General features: G+C 36.4%; 1 protein-coding gene across 3 annotated transcripts in view; it reads right to left on the bottom strand.

Moving 5' to 3' along the window:
- Nucleotides 1–3,109: 3,109 nt before the first annotated feature.
- UACA (uveal autoantigen with coiled-coil domains and ankyrin repeats) overlaps nt 3,110–18,934 on the bottom strand; it is an 87,135-nt gene continuing 71,310 nt past the window's right edge. For all 3 annotated transcript variants that reach the window (XM_060005680.1, XM_060005679.1, XM_060005681.1), the window contains 6 exons: nt 16,999–17,035; nt 15,765–15,817; nt 11,437–14,175; nt 9,498–9,650; nt 7,363–7,428; nt 3,110–4,842 (listed from right to left, as the gene is read on the bottom strand). In XM_060005680.1, coding sequence (XP_059861663.1) covers nt 4,771–4,842; nt 7,363–7,428; nt 9,498–9,650; nt 11,437–14,175; nt 15,765–15,817; nt 16,999–17,035 — 3,120 coding nt within the window. In that variant the 3' untranslated portion in view covers nt 3,110–4,770. The remainder of the gene's footprint in view (nt 4,843–7,362; nt 7,429–9,497; nt 9,651–11,436; nt 14,176–15,764; nt 15,818–16,998; nt 17,036–18,934) is intronic.

The raw sequence follows: 18,934 nt of genomic DNA, 5'->3' as shown, positions 1-18,934 counted from the left end.
ATATGAAGCGGCTTCATTTTTAAATCCTAAAGAGAATTTCTGAAACAGCCCATAAGGTGCCACTCTAGTTGAAGGCAATTAAAAAAATCCTAGAATAGCAAGAAAGAAAATCACAAAATTTGTTTGGACATTGTAGGGAAAAAAGTTACAAATTACATTAACTCCTTTCCTCCATCCTCCCTGAGTCTATTTGTTCTTAAACTCCTACATAAAATTCTTCCCCAGTTTTTGGAGGTGGGAATGGGACAGGAGGTACGATGCAAATAGTAAGAAAAGTTTATATTATTTAAGATATCGCTTGTCATGATTTAACTGCAACAATGTCAAGTGTTATACGCACTTAATGAAAGGGATGGTGCAGACTTTTGGATGGTGCAGAATTTCTCCCCGTAGGTAAGTGGTTCTTCTCAAGAGTCAAATTCCAGTCCTTCCTTGACAATGTGGGCATCACTAGAAAAAGGTAGACGCTTATTAGAAGTCACTTCTCTCTAGGTCTTTTGTTTTCATAGTCCTTAAGGACCACTGGAGAAGGCATTTTCAAACTTAAATTCTTTACAATGTTGAGCTACCTGGAAACTATTAGAAATGTGGTTCCTCAAAGTGAAATGTCAACAGAGGGTACCCAGCTACTTGGATTTCCTGCAGGTACCACTTTTAAAGTGGACTTCACCATATTCTTCCAGCCTGTAAGAAAGCTACTTAATGATGCATAAAACTAATTATTATTTAAAAAGATTAAATCTGAATGGTAGCTGTTCACAATGTGGAAAATCACACTTTTTCATGGCCTATTTTCTTTTAAAATGTATGCCCTTTTCCCATCCTTAGTGTGTTCTGTACATGTAAAAATAAATACTCTTCACAGCAGGACCTGGGCTCGGAGGCCTTAAAACCCAATAAAAGAGTCCTGTAGTTTAATGGTCCTTAAATGCTCGACATCTTTTTCACTTAATGTAAAATCCATCTGATCTTATAGCCATGACTGAATTACAGATATATAATTTTCTTCTATTAAATGTTAATCTTCTGACTTGGCAGAGCAATAGAAGCTCTAAATTATTAAGAAGGCAATAACCTCTCTAAACTCTTTCCTGAATTCAGAATATTCTGTTACCTTGAAAAAAAAATTGCAAACCTGTTTAAAATATAAAAATTGGGCTCATTAAGTAAACTTGATGCCAAATATCAATTATAAAGGGCATTGTTTTTATCGATGTCCCTTCTATTATTTCACTATATATATATATGCACGTGATGTATGTATGTGTATACACACACACACTTATAACTGGAGAAGCAACCCTCACAAATCTTGGCTTTTTTAAATTTACATATGACATTTTTGTAACCTTCTCTTTTTGGTTGAATTCATTCATCATCAATGTTTGCTCATGCAGGCACAGATAATGAAAATGCCCTCTAACGCATAAATGATGCCACATGCTCTATTATGCTCAATACAAGCACTCTCACTGCCCAGGGAGTCTTATTGGAATGCCATCTTTGCTGCAGTTTCTTCTTTATTTTTTTCTTTAAATCTCTACATTCATGACTCTCATGAGCCAAAGGTCCATATATACTGTAAGAAACAGAAGCCACGTTAAGAAGCAGGTTAGTATTTACCTGGAGAGGCTAGTATAGACAGTCTTGTTTCAAACAGCCAAGACCAAAACACAGGGAAGAATTTAATTTCCAACAACAAAGTCTTAAATCCAGTTTAGTTGGAGACATCACTGAATGAAATGGGAGCTGAAATATGTATTTTCCATTTTACATTTTGTGCACGATATATTTTATGGTGCCATTTGCTTTTTTTCTCTTTCTGAAAATTACTCATAATAATTGTTTTTTTCCTCTCTGAAATTTATTCACAACATTTAGCAGCCAGGAATAAGGTCCAGGTTCTTCTTCCCCTGCCAGACATGTGCAACCACATTTTGCATGATTATCACAGGCAATTCTCTTTCAATCCTTATTTTGGTGCCAGAGGTACTGCCATGACTTTGATGCACAGAACTTGTAAGATGAAAAAGGATCACCACAAGGTTGCAGAATCTAGTGACGAGGAAAATAAAGAGGCAACAAGAAGCAGTTTTCTTCCACCATGGTGAAGCAGATGTCAAAAGAAGCTTGTAACCACTACTACTTCCCACTTGGCATTAGTGTAAGCAGGCACTGATGTATCTAGTCATCATGGACACCAAAAATTAATTTGAAACTCTTCCCTTTTCTTCTTTGAAACAAGTGGACTGAAAACATGAACCACATTCTCAGTAGATAAGAAGCTCGTGTATGAGAACAATATTTAGGTCCTTGTTAGAAGAAAACTGGATAACACTGGGGGAAAAAAGTGCTCATGTTCTAAAGCTACAAGATTTTTAAAGCAGCGATTATCCAATGCATTTAGAATAATAGAAAAATTTAAACTGTATAATGTTGGTTAGGGTCAAGAGGAAAGGTTTAAATAAAAAACAAGCTATAAGAAAGATTAAGCTAAATTCATCTGGAATTTTAGAATAGCACAGGTGTAGCTAGTGATTAGAGTCACTGTATTATTAAATTTTAAGATGTTCATTGCATTAATATTTGATTTTATTTTAATAGTTCTTTATAACACTGACCCTCTATCAAAAGGAATGAGATTTTCTGATGAAGCGGGAATGATAAGAAAAAAAAAACAAGCAACCAATAGTAATAAAGCTTTCAACAAAGGACTGCGCTCCAAAAGGAATTCAGTGATTCTTTCAGACAGCACTCACATCTTAGACAACTGATTTTCCTCTTGGCCTAAGTTCAGACTTCATAGTCTTCCTGAATACAGAATAGCAAAGAAACCAGCATCACCCATTGTGCATGTTCCATTTGTTAACTATCTAAGAAGCTTTCGCCTTCAGTGTTGTACATGCAAGCTCTGCCTTTGACCCAAAGGTGAGTGAATGAGAAAATGGGATTAATTCAAGGTTACTTGATATTGCATTCTACATAGCTAACTGAAAATGGGTGTCATCATCTATACTTTGCATTCTATCATTCTCTCCCCCAAATTCTCCAAAAATAGCAAATGGATTGGTTTACCGTGTAAATCTCTTACAAGGTGTTCAAAACAATATTTCACAGAAAACATTTTATTGATGGTTGAAGACAAAATAAAACATATATAAACCCATATAGGGGTTCCCTTCCCACCCCTAATAAGGAAAATATAACACTGAAATGTAAGTATTCAGTTAAGAACTTCTCTACTCTAGAGCTTCAATAGGTGACCTAAAACTCATGACACAGAGCTCATGCTGAAGGACAACATTAAATATAAAAATTAAAGAATCCAAACATTGTTTATTGTATATACCTACCTAAAGAATTCAAAAGAAATCCGTTTCTGACTTTTCGCTTCTGTTTCTATACTGAAGAAACACAATGGCTTATTCTTTGGTGGAATAAGTTATTGATATTTTGATGGTCCTTTGTCCTTGTTATTACACAAAAATGGGATCAAAAATCTGGTTCAGGATGCTCAAAGATTATTGCTAAGGCACATTTTGCAATTTAAAAAGCTTGGCTGCAATGATTCATTTGTTTAGTTTATTTGCTAACAGTCAAATTAGTCATTTTCAATCTGAACTGTAAATAAAATATTAATAAAATAACAAAACATATAAACTTTCCTTAATGAGATGTAGTTAATAAAAATGGTTGGTTATAATATTTACTATAAACATGCCCAATTTCATTATTTTCTTGCTATCTATATTCTTACAGTTTACAATGTTATTGCACTTTTGTCTAAAACCTTAAAGATCTGTCTTCTAAAATCAATTTTCTAATGTTAATTTTGCAAAAAAAAATGCATTTCACATTATTAATCTCATTAGTGCAATTTTCCTATAAATAAGTACAAAACATTTGGAGGATGAATATATAATGAGTGCTTTGCTACTACAGTAGCAAATGTCAGAGTAATTACTAAAAAAAGTCTAACATTTTTGACACTTTGAAAAATCCAGTATACCATTTATCATAGTTCTCTTCATACTGTAAAAAGAAAAGTCATTACAAGTGAAAATTAAGATACCGCTGCGGAGATTATGAGGAAATTTTATTATAAATTCCTGATATATTCCACCCTTGCCTGTTCTTAGCCTAAATGTAATTTAGCACTGCAAACCATTTGTGAAAAGAAATTTATTTTAAAAGGCATAATACTTACTAGTGTAGAGAGAAAAAATATCTGTACCTCCAAAAGAAGTCAAAAGCACTCATTAAGTTACTTTAATAAAAATGGAACTTGGCCAGCCAAGTTACCATGCATTCCTTGAAACTGCATTAGGTCTCATGGCTTGACTGAACATCTGAAAGATCTCTTGATCCACTTAAAAGTTGCTACCAACCCAATTAATTTCTCTGGAAGAAAACTTTAATAATTATTTCAGCCTAATCCCTCTTCATATGGACCCACTCATATGACTCATGTTTTATTGAGTACTCAATCAATTAAAAATAAGTAGCCAATCCAAGGCAAAGTGTTATGTTGTTTATCTAATTGTAAAATTAACGTATAAAGAATATAAGATTTGAACTGATATTGAAAAACTCAGTAACGTATTTGTCTAAGTTAAAAACCTACTAATGGATCAAAATATACTTTATTTTAATTATACTAGCACCAGCAGGGAAAGCTGAGGGAAAGTGAGGTCCAGAAAGGCCATGGAGTTGCACACAGAATGCTCAGCACCAGCAGGGAAAGCCAGCATCGGCTGGTGGGTGCTGATGCTAGCACACAAGCCCTTGCCGCATCTGTATGATCTGGAGTAAGGCCGCCTGCACATCTTCATCCATGTGACCCTTGGGAGAAAGAAGAAAGGGGAGAAATATTTTATGTCATCTTCACTTACACACAAATTCTAAAGACAAGGGCTTTATAATAGAACCTTGTTGGTTGTGATTCACCAAATGCTAAATCCTCACCATCGTGGTGATATTCTAAAGGTTTTATTGGAAAACAGAGTAGAGCTCTATCATAGAAATAGAGAAAATCAATTTAAAAGTAGTGCACATCAGTTGCTCTTAACATCTATTATCAGAGAAGAGACGGACAAACCTCTTTCTTTTTTTTACATAATGGCTCAGATGATAGGGGTAGCATAAGTTACAGATGAGCAAAGTAAACTAAAAGGAAATTTTTTTTTGCTTCTGCTGAGTTTTATTTTTTTTTATTAGAAAAGTAACTAATGAAAAATACCCATATTTATCTTTTTTACATAAATAGGATCATATATATTATTTTGCAACTTGCCCTTTCACCTAGTTATTGCCTTAATTATTTTATTGATTGATTGGCTACACCACGCGGCTTGTGGGATCCTAGTTCCCCAACCAGGGATCGAACCCAGGTCCACGGCAGTGAAAGCCCGAGTCTTAACCACTGGACCGCCAGGGAATTCCCTGCCTTAATTATTTTAAATTGTTGTGTAATATTCCACTGTATGGATGTATCATAATTTCTTTATTCATCCTCCTAATGATGGGCACTTATGGGGTTTCCAATCTTTATGGGCAGATTCCTAGGGAAGAAATTGCTAGGCCAAAAAAGCAGACTCAATTTTTAAATTTTGCTAAGTACTACAAATATCCCTGTATAGAGATAATAACGATTTACACTCCCACCAGCAGGGTATAAATGCCCATTTCCCACAATGCCCTGGCCAATGCTACAGACTATCATCTTGTTTAAAATTTGTCCATCCCAGAATTGAAAAATGGTACCTCCTTGTTTATTTGCATTTCCTCCTTTACTGGTTAGGTTGAGACCTTTTTACATGAATGTTTATCCGCTTAAATTTAGAAAGAGACACTTTAAAGTTAAAAAGACGGCAAGAGGTTGATTAAATGCAAGTCAGTATGGTGGGCTTAAAACACCCCCCCTTCCCTTTTTCTTTGCTTGAGCACTTGAATGGGTTTCAGCATAACAGTTCCTATTAATATAAAAAGTTTTGCTTCCAAAATCTGTTTCTATAACAGCAGGATGTTTAAATTCCAAACATTAGCCATAGTTGACTAAACTGAATTTCTTAGTTAACTTTATGATGCCAGAAGGCAAGACTATTTCAGATGCCAATTGCTTTTGTTATGTTTCATTAGGAGTCAGTGGAAAATAATTTTGAATTTCAGAAGCATACATGAAAAAAAGTTGAAAGCCTTGTCAGTTTGCGGTCTTTCAGCAAGAGTATGCTGTTCCCCCCTTGGCCAGTATCAGAGCCAAGTGAGTTCCTCACCCTCACTAACACAGATCTTCTACACTTTTCTACTGTTTTCCCTCCAAAGAACTCCCCATTCTGCCGCCCGTCAATAGTTTTGAATAATTGCAATAATAATATACTTTCAAACCCCAGCTTATCGTCTATCTACTAAAAAGAAAGTAGCCAAAGATGCTTTATCATATCATTCATTCTTTTACATTGGTTTCCCCCTCATCTCCTATAGAAAAGGCAGGCTCTTTTATTTCAAGAATTTGATATCGCAAAATCTCTTCCTTTTTATTATTTAACCTAGTTTTTTCTTTCCTTTTTTTTTTAAATGATGATCTTCTCTGAAGTTTTCTCTCAACACCTTTTTTTTTTCAGTGTGGACACTTCAAATCCTAAACAATTTCTATTACATCTCACTTGCCATTCTAACATTGTCTCGATTGTCTTCCCCCCAGAATCTGAGAATTTTGGAGATGCTGATCACAGGGTTTCTAGAGCATTAAATATAAAATCCTTCATATGTTAAACATGTTTCTTAGTGTGATTTTTTTTAATAGCTTTCTCATTACACCCCCCAAAGAGGGCAATTCGTAGTCTTCTGCTTCACTGAGATTAAGGCTCAACAAATAAATATTATTGATATTCTAGCAGAACCACTTTTTTCTTAAATTATTAAAATTCTGTGCACATTTTACTTGTCATTTTTGCACTTTTTTGGTATTCTCTACCTTTCAAAGAAACACTCCTGAGCTACCAAGAAACAATGAAGTCCGTCCTACTCTCCTCTTTTAGCTAACAGACATGTGTGGATGTCAAGGCATCATCTCCAGCTAGCAATACCATTAACGTGTGCTGCCATCACATGTTGCCAAACTGTCTATAAAATGAATGACAAGCAGATGGAGACAACACTAAATTTAAGATGCTGTGTTGCCATACAGCTTTGTAAATTTCTCTGGGAGATAATGCAAGCCATGATTAAAAGAAACGATTTTAAAATAAGCATATGGGGGTTCAACTACTTTAAACATCAATGACTTTCACATAAATTTACTGGAAAATAAAAAATTATTTTCTCTGAAACAATATCCTAGCCAAAGGAGTAGTTCTTCTTTACCTGTGCAGCACTAAGAAGGTGTGTCCGATAAATTGCAATTACTTCTTGGTGCTGTCTGTCAGCATCCTACAAGTGTGGAAAGATGGACAGATCAGAATATCAGCATTCACATTTTCAACCACATGAAGGCTTGTGACAATGCTGTCCTCAGGCTTGATGCTTCTACACGGTAGTAGTACTATTTTTTTTTTTGCGGTACGCGGGCCTCTCACTGTTGTGGCCTCTACCGTTGCGGAGCACAGGCTCTGGACGCACAGGCTCAGCGGCCATGGCTCACGGGCCCAGCCGCTCCGCGGCATGTGGGATCTTCCCGGACCGGGGCACGAACCCGTGTCCCCTGCATCGGCAGGCGGACTCTCAACCACTGCGCCACCAGGGAAGCCCTACACGGTAGTATTATTAAAGTGCTCCTGCTACTTCTTAAAACAAACCACCTTGGACCCACCAGATGCAAAATTCCATTGCATAACAATAGTATAAACTTTTCTAAAGAATGTGTGGGAACATTCACAGTGAAAGCAATGCACTTACCCTAGGTAACATGAAATTATTGCCTGAGTTCATATCTAATGCCATGAATTACCCAAATACTTATCAACTTATGCTTTGGATTATTGCAGAAACTTCCCATCTCATCCTCTGTCTCTAGACTTTATTTCTTTTCATGCTTCCAAGACTGAGGTAGCTCTTTCCTCGCATCACTTTTGACTCAAAAACCTTGGGTGACACCTCATTAGATATAAGAGAGAAATCAAACTCATCAGCTTGATTCTCAACAGTCTCTACAACTTGACCTCAAACACAGCTCCCATGCCTAGCCAGGCTGAGCAGCGTTTTACTACCCCTGGGGCATGCCACTTGATTCCACCTCCATGCCTTCCTTCACACTATTTCCTTTACCAGGGAGAGTCTCTATTTTCCTTCCACCTACCCGAACACCATCTATCTACAAGTTCCGGCCAGGTACTCCCTTCCTCTTTGAAACCAGCTCCCACCACATCAGTAATCTTTCCTTCCTGGGAATTCATATCACTTAGAATCTGGGATCATATTCTTAGTTCTATATTTGATATTTTTTGTCTCGTTATTTTACTTTTCATGGATCTATATTTTGCCTAACTGCCCAGAACTCCTTGGGGACAGGAACTGTACACTCTCTTTATCCCTGACAGTACTTAGCATAGTGCCATGAACATAATAAACATATTTCTGAATACTGAAGAGACTACCATATCCTTTCGATAAGATCCAAATCAGTAATACGTCATCATTAATCTGTAGGGCAACGGTGTCATAAAATGAACACTTTAAAAAATAACTTTCTTCTATTCAAAAATAACTCATGACAAACTTCTATAGAATAGGAAAATATTACCCAACAATTTACATTTGGTTGGGCTATGTTTTACTTAGCCCCATAGCTCATCCAATTAAAAAAGCAAACAAACAATCAGTTCATATTATCCTATTTTTATGGATGAGGAAGCCAAGGGTTAAGAGGAATGTTCCATGTCACTCTCTTTTAAGTGGCAGGGCTTAGAACTGAGATCCCAACTTCAGCTTCTTAATCCAGATGCTTTCTTTTAATATATAAAGGAGGTACATATCCATATAGGTATCTATATGAATATATATACACAGATGTTTTCTTTTAATATGTAAGGATATAATGTATAAAACCATAGGAATGCCTACCTTCATTCATAAGGATAAAAGACTATTAAAAAAACTTCCTTCAGTTTAGTGGACCAATATTTTAGAGAGTGTGCTACAGTTGGAAAGCTATCAGATTTGGAGTCAGCAAGTCCCAGGATTAAATCCTAGCTGTATGACCCCAGGCATATTTTCATCTTTGTTTCCTTAAGAATTAAATAGGAGGGATAAAACCTTGTAGGATTGTGAAGATCAAGTTTAAATATCAAGTATGTAAAATGTTTAGTGTAGTGCCTGGTATACAGTAAGCACACAAAAAATGATATTATATCATTAGTATAAGTAACTATTAGCAAAAATGATTACATTCTTGGATCTGAACATAGCCGAAGATCAATCTGGTTTCTAAATGAGATTTTACCAACAAACAAACGAGACCCTGCACAGATCAGCACGAAGCCCTACAGGCCCCGGTTACTCACCGCCAGCTGCTGCTGCAGGGACTTGACCTGGTGCTGCAGACTGCCAATCAGCTGACTCTGCCTCTTACTGGGACCCCTGCTCGCGCAGGTGAGCTGGGAAAGGCCACTGAGTGCTTGTTTTAGTCCTTCCACATCGCTGAGCAGTTCAGTTATCTTATAAAATAACAAAGGAGTTGTGGGAGAAACATGTATTAGTCACTTATTCACTTACAATGAACATCTTTACACAGAACTCATTCCTTGAGACACAAAATTTATCTTTATACACCAGAAAGTTGAGGAATGAACGCTGTCAAGATTGTTATCAACAGTATGTGCAATATATAATTTCCTCTCAGTAAGGGCAAAACCTTTCATAGTTAAGAAAATTAAATGAAATCATAAATACATGTTTGGTATGTAGTATATGCTTAATAAATAGCGACAATTGTAAGTAGATATTAATAACTTGCTATTATAATTATACATTATATTCATAACTGACTTCCACAAAGCTGAGAGCACTAAAATTCTGGGTCATATGAGCAGACATGTCAGAAAGTCAGTACTTGTACCTGTCCACTGGGGAGGGCTGGGGCTGTGTCTGCTTTCACTTGTCACTACATCCCCAGCATTAAGCATAGTACCTTGCAGGTAGAAGGCATTTAATAATTATTTGTTGAATGGGTAAAACTGAACTCAATCTCCCTGATTTCTCATCTTCATAGTACATACTTTATTCAACTACCAGTACTGAAAATATTATTGAGCACCTATTCTGTAAATTGTACCATGAGAATGAATGATAAGATGGAAACATAAGTTATGAACCTGCTCTTAAAAACTAGTTGGAAAGGGCTTCCCTGGTGGCACAGTGGTTGAGAGTCCGCCTGCCGATGCAGGGGACACGGGTTCATGCCCCGGTCCGGGAAGATCCCACATGCCGCAGAGCGGCTGGGCCTGTGAGCCATGGCCGCTGGGCCTGCGCGTCCGGAGCCTGTGCTCCGCAACGGGAGAGGCCACAACAGTGAGAGGCCCACATACTGCAAAAAAAACTAGTTGGACAGACTAACCACATCATTTTTTTTAAAAATATTTATTTATTTGGCAGTGCCGGGTCTTAGTTGCGGCACACGGGTGGGATATTTAGTTGTGGCATGTGGGATCTAGTTCCCTGACCAGGGATTGAACCCAGGCCCCCTGCATTGGGAGCGTGGAGTGTTAACCACTGGACCACCAGGGAAGTCCCAACCACATCATTCTGACACGGTAATATATATGTTGTAAATGGATGGCAAAACCAAAATACAACATGCATTTTGGAAGAGGAACAGTTTACTGTAGGCTAGATTGGCCAATGAAGGCTTTAGGAAGGAGGGTTAAGTGATGAAGTGGGCATTAAGGAATGTAGAGGATTTAAGCAGGTAGAAAGGAGGGGCAAGATATTCTGTCTGTAGGAAGATACGGGGAAAGGATGTACAATGAGTTGGAGGGCTCAATTTACTAGTATGGGTGAGTGCCAAGATCAAGTCTGGTGAGCTCTGCAGCATCCTTAGTTTCTCACAGCCCAGAAACACAGTATTTTTTCCTCCTCTCCCTCACCGTTCTTTAGGTACCTTAAAACCCAGTGGGTTTTGACCATTCATTTTTGAGGCAAGTGAATCTTGAGTTTCCCCATCTTACCTCAATTCTTGGCTGTAGCAGTTGAGGAAACAAAAGGAAAACTACTTTTGATTTTTGTTTGTGTGACTTTACCTTTTTGTCAACTCCAATTCTTTTTTTTTTTTTTTTTTTGCATACTCATAGTCAAACTAAAAAGGTGGCATTTAATGGTCACTTTGTTAATGCTTTTGTAAACTTGTCTTGTGGAGTGCTATGGTAAAGAGTCCTATTCTACTCTGGCAGTTCTGCTCTGGGGTTTCCAACACCAAGACATGCTTACCTAAAGTATTATTATTACCTTATTATCTTTAGCTTCGATCTGTTTGGCGGATTCCTGTATTCTTCTCTGTAACTCTGTGATTGTTGTCAAGGACTTATCGCATCGTTCCTGCTGATCCTTGATTTCTTGCTCAATGCTGAAATGGAGCAATTCCTTCTCATCTTTTGCAGACAGTTCCTTCTTTTTGGCATGCAAAACCTCCTCACATACTTCCTCATACTTCCTATTCAGATTGGCCAATTTTTCATTTAAGTTGGAAATCTGTGTCTCCAAATCACTTTTCGTTGCTTTATATTTAGACAAATCAACCACCTCCCTAGTCTCTAATTTTTTTAATGCTTGTTTCGTATTCTGAATCTCAGACTGGAGTTTGGAGACCTCTTTGGTTTTGTTTTGGCTCTCTTCTTCCTTTTCTCTCAAGCTAGCTTTTATGATTCCAACTTCTTTCTCAAATGCTTCCTTAATCTGCAGATGCTCTGCCAGGGGCACAGAGGAGTTCTTCTGATTCTCCAGCATCTGCCGCAGTTGGGTCACTGTCTGCTGCTCTTTCTCATAACACCTTTGCTTACTCTTCAGTTCTTCCTTAAGCATCTCAATTGTGCCATTAAGAGACTTTTTCAGGGCCTCAACCTGTTCCAGTGGAACATGCTGTTTCTGCAAAAGAGTTTGTGCTGCAAGCATCTCAGAGGTGTGCTTGGCATTTTCCTCCACCAGCTTCTCTTTCTCGTTCTTTACCTCTGTGTATTTCTGCAACAGGTCTTTTAACTGTCTGTTCAGCTCTTCTGTTTTTCTGCTTAATGCTCTTTCCATTTCATGAGAATTCTCAACAAGAACATTTTTATCCTTTAGATCCTTCTGAAGAGTGAGGATCTCCTTCTTTAACTTGTCGTTTTCTTGCTTGCACTTCTTGGCCTCTTCTTCGCTGATGTGATACTTTTGTGTCTGCTCGGATAACTGTTCTTTTAGTTCTTTCTCGGTAGCTTTAAATTTTCTCTCACACTCTTCAAAGCTGATAATTGGGGCATATTTTAGCTTGATGCATTCTTGTATTGTGTCAAGTTCCCTTTTCTGGGCCTCGATCTCGGCATGCAGTGTTACAATCTCCTCCTGGCCTTTTTTGTAGTTAGCCAATATTTCGGCACTGTTGTCCTGGACCTTCTTCATGCTCTTCCTCACAGCACTCATCTTTTCCTCGTGCTCTCTTAGGCTTATGTACTCAGCTTTTATTTGGTTCTGAGTGTTCTCCAGGTTTCTTTTTAATATTTCATTCTCATCTTTTATTTTCACAAATTCTTGATTTATATCTTCACACTTCTTCTTCACGTCTACTAATTCTCTGCTGGTTTTATCCAATGTGCTACTCAAAGCAGTTTTAATCTCTTCGTGGGTTTTCACTGGCACATACTGATTACTCATTATCTTTTTCAAGTCAGTGTTTTCAGATGTGAGCGAATATATTTTCTCTTGGTCATCACCACATTTTTTATCAAGTTCAGATAGCTGCTTCTTAAGTTCAACAATATTAGATTTCAGGGCCATTATCTCTTTTTCGTGTTTCTCTGGAGGTATGAACACAGTTTCCAGGTGGCTAACGTTCTTACTTAAACTGGCATTTTCCATCAGCAATTTCTCCATTTCCAACTTCTTTTCTGTGTATTTGTGTGTCACATCTGAAAGCTTTTTATTCAAATCATCAACAATTACATCACGTGACTTTTTCATTTCTTCACTTACTTTTAAAGGGACGTAATGATTTTTCATTTCAGTCGTTAAGTTATGCACTTGTTGGTTGAGGAGCTTATTATCCAGATAGACCTTTTCGATCTCCTTCTGTAGTGTCTGATTTTTCGACGTTAACTCACTGATTCTCTTCCCAAGTTCTCCTGACTTTTGCTCTAATCTGCTCTTGAGCTGCTCATGTTCTTCCGGCTTGACCTGCTGAGCCAGTTTGGCCTTCAAATTCTCAAGTTCTCTCTTTAACGGTCTAATTTCGCTAAGTGATCTTTCATATTCCCTTTCCATCTCTATTAATTTTTTTGCCTTCTCATTTACTTCATTTGACAACAAGCTCTTCATGTTTTCAAATTTCTCTGCCGGAATGGAAAGGGCCAGCTTGGATGACAAGTCCTTTAACTGGCCTTCCATCTCGGTGACCTTTCTCCCTCTCTTCTCTCGCTCCAGTTCACACATGCTCAATTCCTTCTGCAGTCGCTTAGTCTCTTCCATTAGCTTGCCTTCATCCCTCTTAAACTCTTCGACTAACATCTCATTTTGTTTGATTTGGTTTCTTAATTTCCCCACTTCTGCAGACGCACCTTCATATTTCACTTTCATGTCTTTCAACTGATCCTTCAGTTCTTCTGTCAGTCTGTGGTTCCCAGTAGCTGCGTCGCTTGTTAGGTGCTCTTTCAGGGCAAGAAAATGTGTCTGCATTTGTTTCACTTTACCTTCTGACTCATACATTCTCTTCTGAACATCTTTCAAGGCGTCTTCTAGTTGCTTTATCTGCTCATCTGAATCCTCTTTGACCCTTTCACATTCCAATGCTAAGGCTTTGCACTCTGCCACCTTGTGAGCCAGTTCATTTTGGAGCTTGAGTCTGTCTTGTTTTGCAGAATCACAGAAAGTTCTCATTGCTTCTAATTCTTTCTTTAAAATTTCATTTTCTGAATATGAGGTTTGATTAGGTAAGGCCAGTTCTAGTGGTCTTAACATAGATCTGCTTTGCATATGGGCTGGCATACCTGTGGAAGTACACTGCAAAAATAATAATAATAAAATAAAATATCAATTCCAAAAGCCTAAAGAAGACACTTACTAACTTACCAAACTTATTTACCAAACTTACCATTGGTAATACCTACCCACACATGAATATCAACTTTATCAACATACATTTACTATTTCTATGTTTTATGGCATATAATGTGCTTAGAACTTCAAATTCTGAAGAAAGTCATCAGAACCCTTGAGTAAAAACAAGGCTTTCACAATTTTACATCTGCAAATAATTCCACAGAATATTATTTTCTAATAACATATATTGACTTCTAAGTTCCCTCAATGTTAACTCCAGTGTACTGTTGTTTAAATTATAAAAATACTACCAAAATAATCCTAGCTAGTATAAGAATTGTCAAGAGAATGATGTTAAGCAACTCACAAAATAGAAACACGTTTTCTTCTCTCAAAAAGAAAGATAAATTAGAACTTAGCCTACGATCTTACTACAAAGTTGGATTGACATCTTGTTTCCTCTATTACATGCTAACAAAAAGAAGTACAATTTAAGTTCTCATTGAAATATTTCATAAGTATCAGAACATATAACCATGAAAGATTAACTATTTCTATTTTTCCCCAGCCACCCTATTACAGTAAGGGCTCTTTTAAAGTCATGTGCTATGAGTAAAAAAGCCATGTGCTATGAGTACAACCCACTATTTTAATAGGCAGGTTTTACTGTTGTTCATTTCAATCCACACTGCCTTCCCATGGATGAAGAAGAAAATTCACAACATGGAATAATTTCTCAGCCTCAGTCTGCTTCTAATTATCTTTCAACTTACCAGTTATCTTTAGACTAAGACTACTATCATCTACCAACAAACTACTTACACAGCTTCACAATTTCCATACTTATTTTATTACAATCAAATATTTATCTTATGTTCTTAAATATTATTCAGTTGATTGACAATCAGTCTCTCAACTTACAATCTTAGAAGTTTCCAGCTTAGAGTGATCTTAGACATCATATAGGCTAATTCACTCTTCTACAGAAGAAAGTATGTAAAAAAACCTTTAAAAGACCAAATATTTATCAGTTCTGCAGTTCACAGAAGGTACTAAAAATGCAAACCTTGTATTTACTGGAAACTAAAAGTGAGGAGCAGTTAAACAAGTAAGAAAATCAGATAACACTCTGCCTTGGAAGCTTTATTTTGTGGTGAATTTCCAAAATATAGAATATATATTTGAATGCAAGGAACAATACATTTAAAAGTCAAGACAAATGCCTTTTGAATTATTCATACCTGTCTCCCCCTTTAATGGGCAAATATGAAGAGGTGACCAACTGCTGTTAAAGAATAGAGGGCTACTGTCAAAGACAATGAAATTGTAATTCAAATCTCTTATTTAAGTCACTGTCACCAAAAATACTCTAGAGGGCACTAGACACAGCAATATCTGCTTTTATTAAACTCAAGATCACAAGGCCAACTTTTCTTTGATAATGAAAACCTTATTCAATGTACATATAGATGATAAATATACAATGCTCTTTTCCTCTTTTTAAAAAGGCACAATTATTTTTATAAATATATTTTAAAATAAAATATTACCTGTGAGTCTGTCATGTACATTTGACCTTGTTTAAGAAGCATATCTTCTTTTCCTAAATAAGTCCAAATAAATGATATCTTAAATATCCATATCAAAGAAGGCTAAGCATTAATTTGGTGTTATTATCTCCTTTATTATTCAAGTAAAAAAGAAGCATGAGTTACAACATAAAATTATCCTTGTTCTAAAATATCCATATTTTTCCTTATTATTCCTATATACATAAGGAAAGTATGTATATTCTTTTGAATAGGTACTAAGTTGGTTTTTATATTTTATTTATTTATTTTTGGCTGTGTCAGGTCTTAGTCGCGGCACACGGGCTCTTCACTGCAGTAGTGGCAGCGTACGGGCTCAGTAGTTGCGGCGTACGGGCTCCAGAGAGCATGGGCTCTGTAGTTTGCAGCACGCGAGCTCTCTAGTTGAGGTGCGTGGGCTCAGTAGTTGCAGTGCGCGGGCTTAGTTGCCCCATGGCGTGTGGGATCTTAGTTCCCCAACCAGGGATCGAACCCACATCCCCTGCATTGGAAGGCGGATTCTTAACCACTGGACCACCAGGGAAGTCCCACTAAGTTAGTTTTTTGAATTATGTAAAATTGTTAGACTAAATAAGTTAAATGATTATTATGAAATATGTATATTAGTTAAAATAAAAATGGTGTTCTTTGCAATTTATAGGATAAATATTTCGATTGTAGTTAGCTAACGGATAATTTAATATTCAACAAGAAGCAAAAAATTAGATTTTTCTAGAGAAATTGTTTAAAATTGGAGAATAAACAAAAGGGAAAATTATGTATAGTCTTAAAGTAATAAATATTTATGGAACATCTAATTTTAAAATGCTTACCTGCATTGAGACTATATCCAAAGATTTCTCCAAATCAGAAAACTATGTTTACGTCTCTTTCCATAAAAAGCAGGCACCAAATATCACAAGATAAATGTCTAACATGCGACAAGGCAAATTTGGTAATGCGTACAATATACAATTTAAAAATCTAGGTCCTAAGGAAAATCAGAGCCTCAGTGATTACCAGATTTTATGTTAGAGACTACAGGAGTCATTTTAATCTCTTCCTAGTTCCATGTTGAGGTATAACACACAAGTAGTTGGATGAAGTTTTGCAGCAGGAATATCATATACAGTTAGACGAAATAAAGAGGCATAAACATTCTTTTTTTTGCTTGAACTGTGTGAACTGTAATGATAATCTTTACTTTTATACTTACTGTTACTGAAATGGCTTCCCGATCCTAAATGATTGCTCTGAAATCAGAAGGACACATTAAAACATTTTAGGTGAATACTGCTTCATTTTGTTAAATTCTGTATCTATTTTAGCTCTAAATGATCCAGTCATTAAAACCACATTTTCAACATTCCTTGTTTCTCCTGGGTATTATTCTACTCGAACTCACAGAAAGGCAGAACACAGTTAGAGAGATCAGTTGGGAATAAACTACTTCCACTCAGTATTTTAATAAAAGCAGCCAAGTATTTCAAGGAAAAACTTGACTGCTCAACAGAAAAAAAAAAAAAAACAAGCTCCAAATGAAATGAAACAACGTTGAATGCATACTCTCTGCTGTTTCTTTACTTCAAAGGAAGGAAATGCCACATTCACCTCTATAAACCAATTTACTTTACCACCTTTGGGGAGCACGAACCCTACCTCATCGCCTGTGAAACATTAGCCTAACCCCCTCTTTCAGAATTTATGGAACACCAATTACCTTTGAAGGTAAAAGGAGACAGAGAGCAGGAAATGAAACTGAGGCAAAGAGCTACATATAGTTCATAATAAATCCATCAATACATCAGTTAGGAAAAGGAGAATAATAGAGAAATTTTAGATACTCTGAGTTAAAATATATTTGGATTGCTCCTTATCCCAAGTAAGCCAGACACAAAGAACCTAACATAAATTAAAATACTATACTTTTGAGAGTAAAGGTATGCAGATGTACTTCATGTTTGTGTATCCGTCTATATTAGTACTAATAGCTATGTGTCAGACTCTGATAGGTGACCATGATAAAAACGGCCCACAGTTCCATAACTAAATTAATGTCCCATTAATACTTATTGCCCCAAGGGTATGGAAAAATATCTGTAAACTTAGGTAAGCTCTTTGTTCTAAGTAATATTTAATACTAGAGTCTGTAATAGGTAGTAAATGGGCTTATACATGAATGGGTAAGGGGAGGCCAAGGCACATAAGGAGTTCAAAAAACTTAGTTTGGGTTCATTACCTTGACTTGATGACTCAAATGAAAACAAATGCATGAGTTACAACATAAAATTAGCCTTGTTCTAAAATATCCATGTTTTCCCAAACCTGCTCTATAAGGAAAATGCCTACATATTAAGTATTACACGTAACACAGCAATTCTGTTGGCAGTTTATGAAGACTTTTAAGTATGTGAGATGATATGGTAGTGGATATTCAATATTTATAAATTATGATTCCTTAGTTTTTAAGGACTGCTCTCATAAATACTGGGTCACATATAAAGTGGACCCTGGAATTTTCTTTTTGAAGGTTATAAATAATTTCTAGTATAAAAATTCATCTGACTGGGGAAAATGCCCCCATTATATTGAGTGCAAAAACTTACAGAACAGGATAAATAATAAGACTACCTGTTGAATTCATGTACATAACACAAGTTATGTACAAACAAAGGTCTGAAAGGATGTCAGGTGCTAAGAGTGCTGGGCTTATAGGTGTGTTTATTTTCTACTTTTAGTTTAACTATATTTTTAAATTTTTCTGAAATAAATATATGTTGTTCTATAAGAAACAGTAAGTATTTTCCTATAGTTTATAATAACCTCATTCAAAGTTACAGACTTGTCTGAAGCTACAGAAAACCATCTATTCTTAAGACATGGGAGTCTACTCTTAGGAGAAAAATAACACAAAAACAGTACCCAATTATAGGTGTCAAACTTTGATGAATACTTCAAAGGCCCACATACACTTCTGTATCTTCTCCAGCTGAGTGTAAAACTAGTATTGTAGTTAGGGGCACAAACTGCCTGAGTTCAAGCTCTGGCTCTGACACTTACTCTTATTTATAAAACCCCGCACGGGTAAACTGCTTTTTGCCTCAGTCTCTTCACTTATGAAGTGGAGATAAAACGAAAACATACCATACCAA

This window comes from Delphinus delphis, chromosome 2, assembly GCF_949987515.2.
Source record: "Delphinus delphis chromosome 2, mDelDel1.2, whole genome shotgun sequence".
Taxonomy (NCBI): Eukaryota; Metazoa; Chordata; class Mammalia; order Artiodactyla; family Delphinidae; genus Delphinus; species Delphinus delphis.
This window is presented reverse-complemented; position numbering and strand designations above follow the sequence as displayed.